The sequence below is a fragment of the Macaca nemestrina genome, chromosome 8 (genome assembly GCF_043159975.1).
Source record: "Macaca nemestrina isolate mMacNem1 chromosome 8, mMacNem.hap1, whole genome shotgun sequence".
NCBI lineage: Eukaryota > Metazoa > Chordata > Mammalia > Primates > Cercopithecidae > Macaca > Macaca nemestrina.
This window is the reverse complement of record NC_092132.1, coordinates 59625708-59644013: the sequence shown is the minus strand read 5'-3', so window position 1 is coordinate 59644013 and position 18306 is coordinate 59625708. Positions and strand designations below refer to the sequence as shown.

The window sequence follows — 18306 nt, the reverse complement described above, 5'->3', positions numbered from 1 at the left end:
CCTCAGCCCACCTGGACTTCCATGATCTCTGAGAACAAAGCCAGCCCCCTGGCCCCCCAGCCTCCTGCCAGTCTTAACTGCTGGGCGTCTTCCTCTCCTCTGGTGCTATCGGAACCTCCCCTCCCCCACCCGAGCTTTCCCCCACCCCCGGGGGCTGGCAAAGAATCAATGTCTCTAGGAATTTCAAAAAATGAAAGAATTTAAAAACAACGGAAAGGCATTTGCTCCTCCATGTGCCCTTACCTATTTTTCTGTAGAGGCACCACGCTGAGGTGGGTGAAGCACTTGGGCTCTGGAATTACACATCTGGCTTCAAATTCAACTTCCACCACTTACTGGCTTTGTCATATTGGACAAAGGACGTTTTTGTGCTTCTACGTATTTATCTTTAAAGCGTGATCATAAGGTCACGATAAGGCATGAATGAAGCAACACATGGCAGGCCTTGAAACAATCGCACATAGTAGGTATTCGATTCATGTTAACTATGTTTCCTTCTTAAAATGGCTTACATTGGGAAATCGTGAACACTGTATCATTAACCCTTGGAACAACCCAATGGGTAGGTAAATAAAGCTTAATTTTATACCTCAAGAAACCATGCGTCTTCACCTGCGCCAAATGCTCATGATTGTAAGGAGCACTGGTGGTTCGTTTATTATGTACTTGGTACTTTGCACCTATTAACCCAGTTAGTCCTCATAATAGTTGTGAGAGAGATAGCGTTTTATCCCCATTTTACAGATGAGGAAACTGAAGCACAAGTGTTAAGCAGTTTATCTGAGGTATCCTAGCTACAAGTCAGGTGCAGTCAGCCTGGCTGCAGAGCCCTTGCTCTGTCCGCTGCACTACCTGACTTCCCAGGAGTATGTATGGTGAGAGTCAAAGTGGATTCTCCCACACAACCAACCAATTACAATGTCTGAATCAGTCAGGCGACTTCCAACTGGGCTCCAGGAGAGAAGGAATCATCACGCCTGTCTAAATCCATGTTCCCATTTTGAATCTTCAATGAGAGATGCGACACTAAGTAGCTAGTTTTGGTGGAGTGGCTGATTTTACACGAGTTTGTGTGTGTGTGTGTGCGTGCGTGCGTGTGTGTGTGTATGTGTGTGTCTGTGTACCTCACTGAAGTAAACTGATAGTTTGAATGCTTACAGTACCATTAATTTAATTTGTATATGTGAGCCCCCACACACCTATATACAAACACACCCTGTTCCAGAACAATGACTTAGTGAAGAACTGGATTTCCACTCTGTCACACAAACTGAGGAAAGCACTGAAGTAGGGCATTTCTGATTGATTTTACCGTTGCTGGAATTTTCTTTTCCTTTATAACATAGACTCCTTCTTTGGAGATTTCAAAAATAAAATATTTTTTTTTATTGTGTGTTATTTCTTTTAATTTTCATAATTTATTTAAATTTAATTTTAAGTTGAAAATAAAAATTATATATGTTCATGGCATTCAACGTGAGGTTTCATATATGTATACATTGTGGAATGACAAAATGGAGCTAATTAGCATACTCATTTCCTCACATACATATTTTATTGTGATGAGAACATGTTTACAATCTACACTTACAGCTGTTTTCAAGTATACAATGCTTAGTTATTAACTATAGTTGTCATGCTGTTCAGTAGATCTCTAGAACTATTCCTATCTGAAATTTTGTATTGTTTGACTAACATCTCCCGAGTCCCTCCACGGCCCCTGCCTCTGGTAACCACCTTTCTGCTCTCTACAAGCATGAGTTCAATTTTGTTAGATTCCACGTAGAAGTGAGATCATGCAGCATTTGTCTTTCTGTCTTTGCTCTTTACAACTTTGTCACGTATTTATTCACCTTTCCAGAGGGGGTCTCACTCTGTCACCCAGGCTGGAGTACAGTGACACAAACACGGCTCACCATGGCCTCCACCTCCCGCGGTCAAGAGATCCTCCCACTTCAGCCTCCTGAGTAGCTAATACCACAGGCGTCCACACCACACCTGGCTAATTGTTGTATTTTTTCTAGAGATGGGCTTCCTCCATGTTGCCCAGGTTGATCGCCAACTCCTGGGCTCAAGTGCTCCACCTGTCTTGGCATGCCAGAGAACCGGGATTAGAGGCATGAGCCACCGTGCCCGGCCTCGGCTTTATTTCACTCAGTATAACATCGTCTAGGCTCATTCATGTTACAAACGACATGTTTCCCTTCTTTTTTTTTAAATAGCATTCTATTGGATGTGTATGTCTTTTTTTTTTTTTTTTTTTTTTGACAGAGTTTCCCTCCCGTCACCCGGACAGGAGTGCAGTGGCATGATGTTGGCTCACTACATCCTCTGCCTCCCAGGTGCAAGCTGATCTGGGCACAATGGTGTTCATAGCCACTGCAGGATTCATCTTCAACATCTTCTCATCTCTTCTTAAAACAAGCTGTACCTTCGTGAACAGCTGATTTCTTCGGGGGACTCTCCTTATAAGCTTTACATAAAACATCAATGAATTCTTCATTCCTCCACCCAAGCTTCACCGTAAATTTGATGTTTGTTTTTGCTGCCATTTTAGCGGAATTCGTGCTGCTCTGATAGGAGGCCTTTTCAGTGGGTGTCTCATCCTTCTTAGTGCCTCAGAGTGGATCTGGTTCAGAAAGGTTATAACAAGTTAGTATAAGTTTGTTTTAGTGTAAAACAACTGAAATCCATGCAGAGATTTTTCACAACGTCCATTTTCTGTGAACCTTTTGAAGACCCCCTGTGTTGAACGTTGGCCATGTCCTTGGAGAGAAGTGGATGCCGTCCACTTCCTGTCCTCAAATTGCCCACAGTGCAGGAGTGCACAGAGCAGGGAAAGGCCACCCCAGAGAGGTCCTGCCCTCCAGCGTGCAGCAGACCGCCGGCCCAATCCTGACTCCCTGGTGTGCTGTGTGGGCCAGAGCAAGTCGACGAACCTCCCTGAAGCTCAGTTTACTCCTATGTAGCTCAGAAGCAGTAGCCATGATAGGACTGCTTGGCAGGGACGGTTAATTAACTCAGGAAAAGCAACCTAGCTCCAAGGGTAGCAACCAGGAGTTCCAGTTGATTCCATCCGCAGACCCTCTGAGGCGTTCCCAAGCTGCGGTGTGGTGGAATATTAATTGGGTTTAGTGTGATTGGATTGAAGTGCCAATCTAATGAAGGGGAAGTCCCGCCCACTCTGCCCTGTGCCTATATAAAGGCGAGGCGCGGCGGCCGCGGCACTCACTGAAGCCCGCGAGTCCGCAGAGCAGCAGAGCCAGGCCAGTGCTCCAGAAGGCAGCAAGATGTTGAGAGCCACAGCTCCTTGCTGGTTCCCACCCGGATATCCAGAAGCTAAGAAGGTGGCCGAGGAGCTGGCCCTCGAGGCTCTAGAGCTCCCACTGCCCTCTCATCAACCTGCCCGGAACTTCGGGCTCTGGGTGCCCCAGATGTACAACCAGGCCTCAGCGCTTGTGGGGATCCAGGCGGAGCCTCAGAATAGCGGTCCGGCCGTGGCCCCAGAGTGGCCCAAGATGGTGACGGAGGCGTGGTACTTCCCTGCGCAGAGGGCATCGGCCTGCCAGCCGCCAGCCGCCCCAAGGCTGACAGAGAGGCCCCCCGCAGTCCGCATCTCAGCCCCCAGGGAGAGGAAGAGGATCGCCCACTTTCCCAGCCCTTGCTTGGACACAGGTCCCACAGATGCCAAGAGAACCCTGGCGGCCAGCAGCCACCAACGCTCCGATGGCTCCAAGGTCGGCACACAGCCATGGAAGACGCACAACAGGTCAGGGATGGCATACAGGACCTCCACCACCGACAGCTCTAAGCGAATCGCTCATCGTCCATCCTTACGGAGTCTGAAGAAACCCATCCTCCTCCGAAAGTCTGGGTGCCGAGTCCCCACCGTCATCCGCCGAGGCTATCTCCAACTGCTCACCCAAGAGTGTCTCCAGTTCTGTGCCTCCGAGCAGGAGGCGAAGGAGAAGGCGCTGAACGAGGAGAAGGTGGCCCACGACCGCAGCCCCAACAAGAACGTCTACCTGAATGTGGTGCTGAACGCCCTCAAGAGACTGAAGGGCCTGACCCCCAGCTCCATGCCCGGCCTCAGCAGGACCGCTCTGTACAGCCGCCTCCAGGACTTCCTGCTCACTCGGGAGCAGCTCAAGGAGAACGGCTACCCCTTCCCGCACCCCGAGCGGCCCGGAGGCGCCGTCCTCTTCACTGCCCAGGGGAAGGGGCCAGGCGACTCCTCCCGCAGGGTCTGCTGCCGCTGTGGCACCGAGTACCTGGTGTCCCCTTCGGGCCGCTGTGTACGCGACCAGGTGTGTTACTACCACTGGGGGAGGGTCCGCTCCAGCCAAGTGGCCGGAGGCCGGCTTACCCAGTACACCTGCTGTGCAGCCGCTCCTGGCTCCGTGGGCTGCCAGGTGGCAAAGCAGCACGTGCGGGACGGCCGCAAGGAGAGCCTGGATGGCTTCGTGAAGACCTTCAAGAAAGAGTTTTCCAGAGACGCTTATCCCGGAATCTACGCCTTGGACTGTGAGATGTGCTACACCACGCACGGCCTAGAGCTGACCCGCGTCACCGTGGTGGACGCCGACATGCGGGTGGTGTACGACACCTTCGTCAAGCCCGACAACGAGATCGTGGACTACAACACCAGGTTTTCCGGCGTGACCGAGGCCGACGTCGCCCAGACCAGCATCACGTTGCCGAAAGTCCAAGCCATCCTGCTGAGCTTTTTCAGCGCCCAAACCATCCTCATCGGGCACAGCCTGGAGAGCGACCTGCTGGCCCTGAAGCTGATCCACAGCACCGTGGTGGACACGGCGGTGCTCTTCCCGCACTACCGGGGTTTCCCCTACAAGCGCTCCCTAAGGAATCTCACGGCCGACTACCTCGGACAGATCATCCAGGACAGCCAGGACGGGCACGACTCCTGCCAGGACGCAAACGCCTGCCTGCAGCTGGTGATGTGGAAAGTCCGAGAGCGCGCCGGGATCCAGCGAGGCCACCCGTCCGCCTCTCCCGCCGCCCTGGCCTGTCCTCAGACCCAGGCCTCTTCCACAACTGCGATCGCTCCCGAGAGCTAACCCAGTCCACCTGGCCGCAAAGCGACAGAAACCGAAGCAGCCGGTTTTGCAGGAGAGGGCAAAAAGCCAAGACTAACCCCGACCCCGACTTCCAGTCCCCCGGAGTCCCTGCCGCGGCCCCTCGCGACTGTCCCCATCCCTCTGCCCCTCCCAGACCTCTATCCTTCCACCAATCGCCTCCCCCAGCCCCGAGCCCCCACTCCCAGGCCCCCGAGTCCCTGCCGCGGTCCCTCGCGCCTGGCCCCATCCCTCTGACCCTCCCAGACCTCTGTCCTTCTTCCACCGCTAGCCTCCCTCAGCCCACCTGGACTTCCATGATCTCTGAGAACAAAGCCAGCCCCCTGGCCCCCCAGCCTCCTGCCAGTCTTAACTGCTGGGCGTCTTCCTCTCCTCTGGTGCTATCGGAACCTCCCCTCCCCCACCCGAGCTTTCCCCCACCCCCGGGGGCTGGCAAAGAATCAATGTCTCTAGGAATTTCAAAAAATGAAAGAATTTAAAAACAACGGAAAGGCATTTGCTCCTCCATGTGCCCTTACCTATTTTTCTGTAGAGGCACCACGCTGAGGTGGGTGAAGCACTTGGGCTCTGGAATTACACATCTGGCTTCAAATTCAACTTCCACCACTTACTGGCTTTGTCATATTGGACAAAGGACGTTTTTGTGCTTCTACGTATTTATCTTTAAAGCGTGATCATAAGGTCACGATAAGGCATGAATGAAGCAACACATGGCAGGCCTTGAAACAATCGCACATAGTAGGTATTCGATTCATGTTAACTATGTTTCCTTCTTAAAATGGCTTACATTGGGAAATCGTGAACACTGTATCATTAACCCTTGGAACAACCCAATGGGTAGGTAAATAAAGCTTAATTTTATACCTCAAGAAACCATGCGTCTTCACCTGCGCCAAATGCTCATGATTGTAAGGAGCACTGGTGGTTCGTTTATTATGTACTTGGTACTTTGCACCTATTAACCCAGTTAGTCCTCATAATAGTTGTGAGAGAGATAGCGTTTTATCCCCATTTTACAGATGAGGAAACTGAAGCACAAGTGTTAAGCAGTTTATCTGAGGTATCCTAGCTACAAGTCAGGTGCAGTCAGCCTGGCTGCAGAGCCCTTGCTCTGTCCGCTGCACTACCTGACTTCCCAGGAGTATGTATGGTGAGAGTCAAAGTGGATTCTCCCACACAACCAACCAATTACAATGTCTGAATCAGTCAGGCGACTTCCAACTGGGCTCCAGGAGAGAAGGAATCATCACGCCTGTCTAAATCCATGTTCCCATTTTGAATCTTCAATGAGAGATGCGACACTAAGTAGCTAGTTTTGGTGGAGTGGCTGATTTTACACGAGTTTGTGTGTGTGTGTGTGCGTGCGTGCGTGTGTGTGTGTATGTGTGTGTCTGTGTACCTCACTGAAGTAAACTGATAGTTTGAATGCTTACAGTACCATTAATTTAATTTGTATATGTGAGCCCCCACACACCTATATACAAACACACCCTGTTCCAGAACAATGACTTAGTGAAGAACTGGATTTCCACTCTGTCACACAAACTGAGGAAAGCACTGAAGTAGGGCATTTCTGATTGATTTTACCGTTGCTGGAATTTTCTTTTCCTTTATAACATAGACTCCTTCTTTGGAGATTTCAAAAATAAAATATTTTTTTTTATTGTGTGTTATTTCTTTTAATTTTCATAATTTATTTAAATTTAATTTTAAGTTGAAAATAAAAATTATATATGTTCATGGCATTCAACGTGAGGTTTCATATATGTATACATTGTGGAATGACAAAATGGAGCTAATTAGCATACTCATTTCCTCACATACATATTTTATTGTGATGAGAACATGTTTACAATCTACACTTACAGCTGTTTTCAAGTATACAATGCTTAGTTATTAACTATAGTTGTCATGCTGTTCAGTAGATCTCTAGAACTATTCCTATCTGAAATTTTGTATTGTTTGACTAACATCTCCCGAGTCCCTCCACGGCCCCTGCCTCTGGTAACCACCTTTCTGCTCTCTACAAGCATGAGTTCAATTTTGTTAGATTCCACGTAGAAGTGAGATCATGCAGCATTTGTCTTTCTGTCTTTGCTCTTTACAACTTTGTCACGTATTTATTCACCTTTCCAGAGGGGGTCTCACTCTGTCACCCAGGCTGGAGTACAGTGACACAAACACGGCTCACCATGGCCTCCACCTCCCGCGGTCAAGAGATCCTCCCACTTCAGCCTCCTGAGTAGCTAATACCACAGGCGTCCACACCACACCTGGCTAATTGTTGTATTTTTTCTAGAGATGGGCTTCCTCCATGTTGCCCAGGTTGATCGCCAACTCCTGGGCTCAAGTGCTCCACCTGTCTTGGCATGCCAGAGAACCGGGATTAGAGGCATGAGCCACCGTGCCCGGCCTCGGCTTTATTTCACTCAGTATAACATCGTCTAGGCTCATTCATGTTACAAACGACATGTTTCCCTTCTTTTTTTTTAAATAGCATTCTATTGGATGTGTATGTCTTTTTTTTTTTTTTTTTTTTTTTGACAGAGTTTCCCTCCCGTCACCCGGACAGGAGTGCAGTGGCATGATGTTGGCTCACTACATCCTCTGCCTCCCAGGTGCAAGCTGATCTGGGCACAATGGTGTTCATAGCCACTGCAGGATTCATCTTCAACATCTTCTCATCTCTTCTTAAAACAAGCTGTACCTTCGTGAACAGCTGATTTCTTCGGGGGACTCTCCTTATAAGCTTTACATAAAACATCAATGAATTCTTCATTCCTCCACCCAAGCTTCACCGTAAATTTGGTTTGTTTTTGCTGCCATTTTAGCGGAATTCGTGTTGCTCTGATAGGAGTCCTTTTCAGTGGGTGTCTCATCCTTCTTAGTGCCTCAGAGTGGATCTGGTTCAGAAAGGTTATAACAAGTTAGTATAAGTTTGTTTTAGTGTAAAACAACTGAAATCCATGCAGAGATTTTTCACAACGTCCATTTTCTGTGAACCTTTTGAAGACCCCCTGTGTTGAACGTTGGCCATGTCCTTGGAGAGAAGTGGATGCCGTCCACTTCCTGTCCTCAAATTGCCCACAGTGCAGGAGTGCACAGAGCAGGGAAAGGCCACCCCAGCGAGGTCCTGCCCTCCAACGTGCAGCAGACTGCCGGCCCAATCCTGACTCCCTGGTGTGCTGTGTGGGCCAGAGCAAGTCGACGAACCTCCCTGAAGCTCAGTTTACTCCTATGTAGCTCAGAACCAGTAGCCATGATAGGACTGCTTGGCAGGGACGGTTAATTAACTCAGGAAAAGCAACCTAGCTCCAAGGGTAGCAACCAGGAGTTCCAGTTGATTCCATCCGCAGACCCTCTGAGGCGTTCCCAAGCTGCGGTGTGGTGGAAAATTAATTGGGTTTAGTGTGATTGGATTGAAGTGCCAATCTAATGAAGGGGAAGTCCCGCCCACTCTGCCCTGTGCCTATATAAAGGCGAGGCGCGGCGGCCGCGGCACTCACTGAAGCCCGCGAGTCCGCAGAGCAGCAGAGCCAGGCCAGTGCTCCAGAAGGCAGCAAGATGTTGAGAGCCACAGCTCCTTGCTGGTTCCCACCCGGATATCCAGAAGCTAAGAAGGTGGCCGAGGAGCTGGCCCTCGAGGCTCTAGAGCTCCCACTGCCCTCTCATCAACCTGCCCGGAACTTCGGGCTCTGGGTGCCCCAGATGTACAACCAGGCCTCAGCGCTTGTGGGGATCCAGGCGGAGCCTCAGAATAGCGGTCCGGCCGTGGCCCCAGAGTGGCCCAAGATGGTGACGGAGGCGTGGTACTTCCCTGCGCAGAGGGCATCGGCCTGCCAGCCGCCAGCCGCCCCAAGGCTGACAGAGAGGCCCCCCGCAGTCCGCATCTCAGCCCCCAGGGAGAGGAAGAGGATCGCCCACTTTCCCAGCCCTTGCTTGGACACAGGTCCCACAGATGCCAAGAGAACCCTGGCGGCCAGCAGCCACCAACGCTCCGATGGCTCCAAGGTCGGCACACAGCCATGGAAGACGCACAACAGGTCAGGGATGGCATACAGGACCTCCACCACCGACAGCTCTAAGCGAATCGCCCATCGTCCATCCTTACGGAGTCTGAAGAAACCCATCCTCCTCCGAAAGTCTGGGTGCCGAGTCCCCACCGTCATCCGCCGAGGCTATCTCCAACTGCTCACCCAAGAGTGTCTCCAGTTCTGCGCCTCCGAGCAGGAGGCGAAGGAGAAGGCGCTGAACGAGGAGAAGGTGGCCCACGACCGCAGCCCCAACAAGAACGTCTACCTGAATGTGGTGCTGAACGCCCTCAAGAGACTGAAGGGCCTGACCCCCAGCTCCATGCCCGGCCTCAGCAGGACCGCTCTGTACAGCCGCCTCCAGGACTTCCTGCTCACTCGGGAGCAGCTCAAGGAGAACGGCTACCCCTTCCCGCACCCCGAGCGGCCCGGAGGCGCCGTCCTCTTCACTGCCCAGGGGAAGGGGCCAGGCGACTCCTCCCGCAGGGTCTGCTGCCGCTGTGGCACCGAGTACCTGGTGTCCCCTTCGGGCCGCTGTGTACGCGACCAGGTGTGTTACTACCACTGGGGGAGGGTCCGCTCCAGCCAAGTGGCCGGAGGCCGGCTTACCCAGTACACCTGCTGTGCAGCCGCTCCTGGCTCCGTGGGCTGCCAGGTGGCAAAGCAGCACGTGCGGGACGGCCGCAAGGAGAGCCTGGATGGCTTCGTGAAGACCTTCAAGAAAGAGTTTTCCAGAGACGCTTATCCCGGAATCTACGCCTTGGACTGTGAGATGTGCTACACCACGCACGGCCTAGAGCTGACCCGTGTCACCGTGGTGGACGCCGACATGCGGGTGGTGTACGACACCTTCGTCAAGCCCGACAACGAGATCGTGGACTACAACACCAGGTTTTCCGGCGTGACCGAGGCCGACGTCGCCCAGACCAGCATCACGTTGCCGAAAGTCCAAGCCATCCTGCTGAGCTTTTTCAGCGCCCAAACCATCCTCATCGGGCACAGCCTGGAGAGCGACCTGCTGGCCCTGAAGCTGATCCACAGCACCGTGGTGGACACGGCGGTGCTCTTCCCGCACTACCGGGGTTTCCCCTACAAGCGCTCCCTAAGGAATCTCACGGCCGACTACCTCGGACAGATCATCCAGGACAGCCAGGACGGGCACGACTCCTGCCAGGACGCAAACGCCTGCCTGCAGCTGGTGATGTGGAAAGTCCGAGAGCGCGCCGGGATCCAGCGAGGCCACCCGTCCGCCTCTCCCGCCGCCCTGGCCTGTCCTCAGACCCAGGCCTCTTCCACAACTGCGATCGCTCCCGAGAGCTAACCCAGTCCACCTGGCCGCAAAGCGACAGAAACCGAAGCAGCCGGTTTTGCAGGAGAGGGCAAAAAGCCAAGACTAACCCCGACCCCGACTTCCAGTCCCCCGGAGTCCCTGCCGCGGCCCCTCGCGACTGTCCCCATCCCTCTGCCCCTCCCAGACCTCTATCCTTCCACCAATCGCCTCCCCCAGCCCCGAGCCCCCACTCCCAGGCCCCCGAGTCCCTGCCGCGGTCCCTCGCGCCTGGCCCCATCCCTCTGACCCTCCCAGACCTCTGTCCTTCTTCCACCGCTAGCCTCCCTCAGCCCACCTGGACTTCCATGATCTCTGAGAACAAAGCCAGCCCCTGGCCCCCAGCCTCCTGCCAGTCTTAACTGCTGGGCGTCTTCCTCTCCTCTGGTGCTATCGGAACCTCCCCTCCCCCACCCGAGCTTTCCCCCACCCCCGGGGGCTGGCAAAGAATCAATGTCTCTAGGAATTTCAAAAAATGAAAGAATTTAAAAACAACGGAAAGGCATTTGCTCCTCCATGTGCCCTTACCTATTTTTCTGTAGAGGCACCACGCTGAGGTGGGTGAAGCACTTGGGCTCTGGAATTACACATCTGGCTTCAAATTCAACTTCCACCACTTACTGGCTTTGTCATATTGGACAAAGGACGTTTTTGTGCTTCTACGTATTTATCTTTAAAGCGTGATCATAAGGTCACGATAAGGCATGAATGAAGCAACACATGGCAGGCCTTGAAACAATCGCACATAGTAGGTATTCGATTCATGTTAACTATGTTTCCTTCTTAAAATGGCTTACATTGGGAAATCGTGAACACTGTATCATTAACCCTTGGAACAACCCAATGGGTAGGTAAATAAAGCTTAATTTTATACCTCAAGAAACCATGCGTCTTCACCTGCGCCAAATGCTCATGATTGTAAGGAGCACTGGTGGTTCGTTTATTATGTACTTGGTACTTTGCACCTATTAACCCAGTTAGTCCTCATAATAGTTGTGAGAGAGATAGCGTTTTATCCCCATTTTACAGATGAGGAAACTGAAGCACAAGTGTTAAGCAGTTTATCTGAGGTATCCTAGCTACAAGTCAGGTGCAGTCAGCCTGGCTGCAGAGCCCTTGCTCTGTCCGCTGCACTACCTGACTTCCCAGGAGTATGTATGGTGAGAGTCAAAGTGGATTCTCCCACACAACCAACCAATTACAATGTCTGAATCAGTCAGGCGACTTCCAACTGGGCTCCAGGAGAGAAGGAATCATCACGCCTGTCTAAATCCATGTTCCCATTTTGAATCTTCAATGAGAGATGCGACACTAAGTAGCTAGTTTTGGTGGAGTGGCTGATTTTACACGAGTTTGTGTGTGTGTGTGTGCGTGCGTGCGTGTGTGTGTGTATGTGTGTGTCTGTGTACCTCACTGAAGTAAACTGATAGTTTGAATGCTTACAGTACCATTAATTTAATTTGTATATGTGAGCCCCCACACACCTATATACAAACACACCCTGTTCCAGAACAATGACTTAGTGAAGAACTGGATTTCCACTCTGTCACACAAACTGAGGAAAGCACTGAAGTAGGGCATTTCTGATTGATTTTACCGTTGCTGGAATTTTCTTTTCCTTTATAACATAGACTCCTTCTTTGGAGATTTCAAAAATAAAATATTTTTTTTTATTGTGTGTTATTTCTTTTAATTTTCATAATTTATTTAAATTTAATTTTAAGTTGAAAATAAAAATTATATATGTTCATGGCATTCAACGTGAGGTTTCATATATGTATACATTGTGGAATGACAAAATGGAGCTAATTAGCATACTCATTTCCTCACATACATATTTTATTGTGATGAGAACATGTTTACAATCTACACTTACAGCTGTTTTCAAGTATACAATGCTTAGTTATTAACTATAGTTGTCATGCTGTTCAGTAGATCTCTAGAACTATTCCTATCTGAAATTTTGTATTGTTTGACTAACATCTCCCGAGTCCCTCCACGGCCCCTGCCTCTGGTAACCACCTTTCTGCTCTCTACAAGCATGAGTTCAATTTTGTTAGATTCCACGTAGAAGTGAGATCATGCAGCATTTGTCTTTCTGTCTTTGCTCTTTACAACTTTGTCACGTATTTATTCACCTTTCCAGAGGGGGTCTCACTCTGTCACCCAGGCTGGAGTACAGTGACACAAACACGGCTCACCATGGCCTCCACCTCCCGCGGTCAAGAGATCCTCCCACTTCAGCCTCCTGAGTAGCTAATACCACAGGCGTCCACACCACACCTGGCTAATTGTTGTATTTTTTCTAGAGATGGGCTTCCTCCATGTTGCCCAGGTTGATCGCCAACTCCTGGGCTCAAGTGCTCCACCTGTCTTGGCATGCCAGAGAACCGGGATTAGAGGCATGAGCCACCGTGCCCGGCCTCGGCTTTATTTCACTCAGTATAACATCGTCTAGGCTCATTCATGTTACAAACGACATGTTTCCCTTCTTTTTTTTTAAATAGCATTCTATTGGATGTGTATGTCTTTTTTTTTTTTTTTTTTTTTTGACAGAGTTTCCCTCCCGTCACCCGGACAGGAGTGCAGTGGCATGATGTTGGCTCACTACATCCTCTGCCTCCCAGGTGCAAGCTGATCTGGGCACAATGGTGTTCATAGCCACTGCAGGATTCATCTTCAACATCTTCTCATCTCTTCTTAAAACAAGCTGTACCTTCGTGAACAGCTGATTTCTTCGGGGGACTCTCCTTATAAGCTTTACATAAAACATCAATGAATTCTTCATTCCTCCACCCAAGCTTCACCGTAAATTTGATGTTTGTTTTTGCTGCCATTTTAGCGGAATTCGTGCTGCTCTGATAGGAGGCCTTTTCAGTGGGTGTCTCATCCTTCTTAGTGCCTCAGAGTGGATCTGGTTCAGAAAGGTTATAACAAGTTAGTATAAGTTTGTTTTAGTGTAAAACAACTGAAATCCATGCAGAGATTTTTCACAACGTCCATTTTCTGTGAACCTTTTGAAGACCCCCTGTGTTGAACGTTGGCCATGTCCTTGGAGAGAAGTGGATGCCGTCCACTTCCTGTCCTCAAATTGCCCACAGTGCAGGAGTGCACAGAGCAGGGAAAGGCCACCCCAGAGAGGTCCTGCCCTCCAGCGTGCAGCAGACCGCCGGCCCAATCCTGACTCCCTGGTGTGCTGTGTGGGCCAGAGCAAGTCGACGAACCTCCCTGAAGCTCAGTTTACTCCTATGTAGCTCAGAAGCAGTAGCCATGATAGGACTGCTTGGCAGGGACGGTTAATTAACTCAGGAAAAGCAACCTAGCTCCAAGGGTAGCAACCAGGAGTTCCAGTTGATTCCATCCGCAGACCCTCTGAGGCGTTCCCAAGCTGCGGTGTGGTGGAAAATTAATTGGGTTTAGTGTGATTGGATTGAAGTGCCAATCTAATGAAGGGGAAGTCCCGCCCACTCTGCCCTGTGCCTATATAAAGGCGAGGCGCGGCGGCCGCGGCACTCACTGAAGCCCGCGAGTCCGCAGAGCAGCAGAGCCAGGCCAGTGCTCCAGAAGGCAGCAAGATGTTGAGAGCCACAGCTCCTTGCTGGTTCCCACCCGGATATCCAGAAGCTAAGAAGGTGGCCGAGGAGCTGGCCCTCGAGGCTCTAGAGCTCCCACTGCCCTCTCATCAACCTGCCCGGAACTTCGGGCTCTGGGTGCCCCAGATGTACAACCAGGCCTCAGCGCTTGTGGGGATCCAGGCGGAGCCTCAGAATAGCGGTCCGGCCGTGGCCCCAGAGTGGCCCAAGATGGTGACGGAGGCGTGGTACTTCCCTGCGCAGAGGGCATCGGCCTGCCAGCCGCCAGCCGCCCCAAGGCTGACAGAGAGGCCCCCCGCAGTCCGCATCTCAGCCCCCAGGGAGAGGAAGAGGATCGCCCACTTTCCCAGCCCTTGCTTGGACACAGGTCCCACAGATGCCAAGAGAACCCTGGCGGCCAGCAGCCACCAACGCTCCGATGGCTCCAAGGTCGGCACACAGCCATGGAAGACGCACAACAGGTCAGGGATGGCATACAGGACCTCCACCACCGACAGCTCTAAGCGAATCGCCCATCGTCCATCCTTACGGAGTCTGAAGAAACCCATCCTCCTCCGAAAGTCTGGGTGCCGAGTCCCCACCGTCATCCGCCGAGGCTATCTCCAACTGCTCACCCAAGAGTGTCTCCAGTTCTGCGCCTCCGAGCAGGAGGCGAAGGAGAAGGCGCTGAACGAGGAGAAGGTGGCCCACGACCGCAGCCCCAACAAGAACGTCTACCTGAATGTGGTGCTGAACGCCCTCAAGAGACTGAAGGGCCTGACCCCCAGCTCCATGCCCGGCCTCAGCAGGACCGCTCTGTACAGCCGCCTCCAGGACTTCCTGCTCACTCGGGAGCAGCTCAAGGAGAACGGCTACCCCTTCCCGCACCCCGAGCGGCCCGGAGGCGCCGTCCTCTTCACTGCCCAGGGGAAGGGGCCAGGCGACTCCTCCCGCAGGGTCTGCTGCCGCTGTGGCACCGAGTACCTGGTGTCCCCTTCGGGCCGCTGTGTACGCGACCAGGTGTGTTACTACCACTGGGGGAGGGTCCGCTCCAGCCAAGTGGCCGGAGGCCGGCTTACCCAGTACACCTGCTGTGCAGCCGCTCCTGGCTCCGTGGGCTGCCAGGTGGCAAAGCAGCACGTGCGGGACGGCCGCAAGGAGAGCCTGGATGGCTTCGTGAAGACCTTCAAGAAAGAGTTTTCCAGAGACGCTTATCCCGGAATCTACGCCTTGGACTGTGAGATGTGCTACACCACGCACGGCCTAGAGCTGACCCGTGTCACCGTGGTGGACGCCGACATGCGGGTGGTGTACGACACCTTCGTCAAGCCCGACAACGAGATCGTGGACTACAACACCAGGTTTTCCGGCGTGACCGAGGCCGACGTCGCCCAGACCAGCATCACGTTGCCGAAAGTCCAAGCCATCCTGCTGAGCTTTTTCAGCGCCCAAACCATCCTCATCGGGCACAGCCTGGAGAGCGACCTGCTGGCCCTGAAGCTGATCCACAGCACCGTGGTGGACACGGCGGTGCTCTTCCCGCACTACCGGGGTTTCCCCTACAAGCGCTCCCTAAGGAATCTCACGGCCGACTACCTCGGACAGATCATCCAGGACAGCCAGGACGGGCACGACTCCTGCCAGGACGCAAACGCCTGCCTGCAGCTGGTGATGTGGAAAGTCCGAGAGCGCGCCGGGATCCAGCGAGGCCACCCGTCCGCCTCTCCCGCCGCCCTGGCCTGTCCTCAGACCCAGGCCTCTTCCACAACTGCGATCGCTCCCGAGAGCTAACCCAGTCCACCTGGCCGCAAAGCGACAGAAACCGAAGCAGCCGGTTTTGCAGGAGAGGGCAAAAAGCCAAGACTAACCCCGACCCCGACTTCCAGTCCCCCGGAGTCCCTGCCGCGGCCCCTCGCGACTGTCCCCATCCCTCTGCCCCTCCCAGACCTCTATCCTTCCACCAATCGCCTCCCCCAGCCCCGAGCCCCCACTCCCAGGCCCCCGAGTCCCTGCCGCGGTCCCTCGCGCCTGGCCCCATCCCTCTGACCCTCCCAGACCTCTGTCCTTCTTCCACCGCTAGCCTCCCTCAGCCCACCTGGACTTCCATGATCTCTGAGAACAAAGCCAGCCCCCTGGCCCCCCAGCCTCCTGCCAGTCTTAACTGCTGGGCGTCTTCCTCTCCTCTGGTGCTATCGGAACCTCCCCTCCCCCACCCGAGCTTTCCCCCACCCCCGGGGGCTGGCAAAGAATCAATGTCTCTAGGAATTTCAAAAAATGAAAGAATTTAAAAACAACGGAAAGGCATTTGCTCCTCCATGTGCCCTTACCTATTTTTCTGTAGAGGCACCACGCTGAGGTGGGTGAAGCACTTGGGCTCTGGAATTACACATCTGGCTTCAAATTCAACTTCCACCACTTACTGGCTTTGTCATATTGGACAAAGGACGTTTTTGTGCTTCTACGTATTTATCTTTAAAGCGTGATCATAAGGTCACGATAAGGCATGAATGAAGCAACACATGGCAGGCCTTGAAACAATCGCACATAGTAGGTATTCGATTCATGTTAACTATGTTTCCTTCTTAAAATGGCTTACATTGGGAAATCGTGAACACTGTATCATTAACCCTTGGAACAACCCAATGGGTAGGTAAATAAAGCTTAATTTTATACCTCAAGAAACCATGCGTCTTCACCTGCGCCAAATGCTCATGATTGTAAGGAGCACTGGTGGTTCGTTTATTATGTACTTGGTACTTTGCACCTATTAACCCAGTTAGTCCTCATAATAGTTGTGAGAGAGATAGCGTTTTATCCCCATTTTACAGATGAGGAAACTGAAGCACAAGTGTTAAGCAGTTTATCTGAGGTATCCTAGCTACAAGTCAGGTGCAGTCAGCCTGGCTGCAGAGCCCTTGCTCTGTCCGCTGCACTACCTGACTTCCCAGGAGTATGTATGGTGAGAGTCAAAGTGGATTCTCCCACACAACCAACCAATTACAATGTCTGAATCAGTCAGGCGACTTCCAACTGGGCTCCAGGAGAGAAGGAATCATCACGCCTGTCTAAATCCATGTTCCCATTTTGAATCTTCAATGAGAGATGCGACACTAAGTAGCTAGTTTTGGTGGAGTGGCTGATTTTACACGAGTTTGTGTGTGTGTGTGTGCGTGCGTGCGTGTGTGTGTGTGTATGTGTGTGTCTGTGTACCTCACTAAAGTAAACTGATAGTTTGAATGCTTACAGTACCATTAATTTAATTTGTATATGTGAGCCCCCACACACCTATATACAAACACACCCTGTTCCAGAACAATGACTTAGTGAAGAACTGGATTTCCACTCTGTCACACAAACTGAGGAAAGCACTGAAGTAGGGCATTTCTGATTGATTTTACCGTTGCTGGAATTTTCTTTTCCTTTATAACATAGACTCCTTCTTTGGAGATTTCAAAAATAAAATATTTTTTTTTATTGTGTGTTATTTCTTTTAATTTTCATAATTTATTTAAATTTAATTTTAAGTTGAAAATAAAAATTATATATGTTCATGGCATTCAACGTGAGGTTTCATATATGTATACATTGTGGAATGACAAAATGGAGCTAATTAGCATACTCATTTCCTCACATACATATTTTATTGTGATGAGAACATGTTTACAATCTACACTTACAGCTGTTTTCAAGTATACAATGCTTAGTTATTAACTATAGTTGTCATGCTGTTCAGTAGATCTCTAGAACTATTCCTATCTGAAATTTTGTATTGTTTGACTAACATCTCCCGAGTCCCTCCACGGCCCCTGCCTCTGGTAACCACCTTTCTGCTCTCTACAAGCATGAGTTCAATTTTGTTAGATTCCACGTAGAAGTGAGATCATGCAGCATTTGTCTTTCTGTCTTTGCTCTTTACAACTTTGTCACGTATTTATTCACCTTTCCAGAGGGGGTCTCACTCTGTCACCCAGGCTGGAGTACAGTGACACAAACACGGCTCACCATGGCCTCCACCTCCCGCGGTCAAGAGATCCTCCCACTTCAGCCTCCTGAGTAGCTAATACCACAGGCGTCCACACCACACCTGGCTAATTGTTGTATTTTTTCTAGAGATGGGCTTCCTCCATGTTGCCCAGGTTGATCGCCAACTCCTGGGCTCAAGTGCTCCACCTGTCTTGGCATGCCAGAGAACCGGGATTAGAGGCATGAGCCACCGTGCCCGGCCTCGGCTTTATTTCACTCAGTATAACATCGTCTAGGCTCATTCATGTTACAAACGA

At 51.4% G+C, this 18306-nt stretch overlaps 3 protein-coding genes across 3 annotated transcripts; all 3 read left to right on the top strand.

The window, feature by feature from the left end:
- The first annotated feature begins 3274 nt into the window (after positions 1-3274).
- On the top strand, positions 3275-5367 carry LOC139355586 (exonuclease GOR-like). Its single transcript, XM_071067426.1, is given in 3 exon segments — positions 3275-5123; positions 5126-5159; positions 5162-5367. Coding segments are annotated over 3 exon segments (2073 nt in total). The 5' UTR covers positions 3275-3290.
- A 3277-nt stretch (positions 5368-8644) lies between these two features.
- On the top strand, positions 8645-10737 carry LOC139355585 (exonuclease GOR-like). Its single transcript, XM_071067425.1, is given in 3 exon segments — positions 8645-10493; positions 10496-10529; positions 10532-10737. Coding segments are annotated over 3 exon segments (2073 nt in total). The 5' UTR covers positions 8645-8660.
- A 3276-nt stretch (positions 10738-14013) lies between these two features.
- Positions 14014-16106, top strand: LOC139355584 (exonuclease GOR-like). Its single transcript, XM_071067424.1, is given in 3 exon segments — positions 14014-15862; positions 15865-15898; positions 15901-16106. Coding segments are annotated over 3 exon segments (2073 nt in total). The 5' UTR covers positions 14014-14029.
- Positions 16107-18306: the final 2200 nt, after the last annotated feature.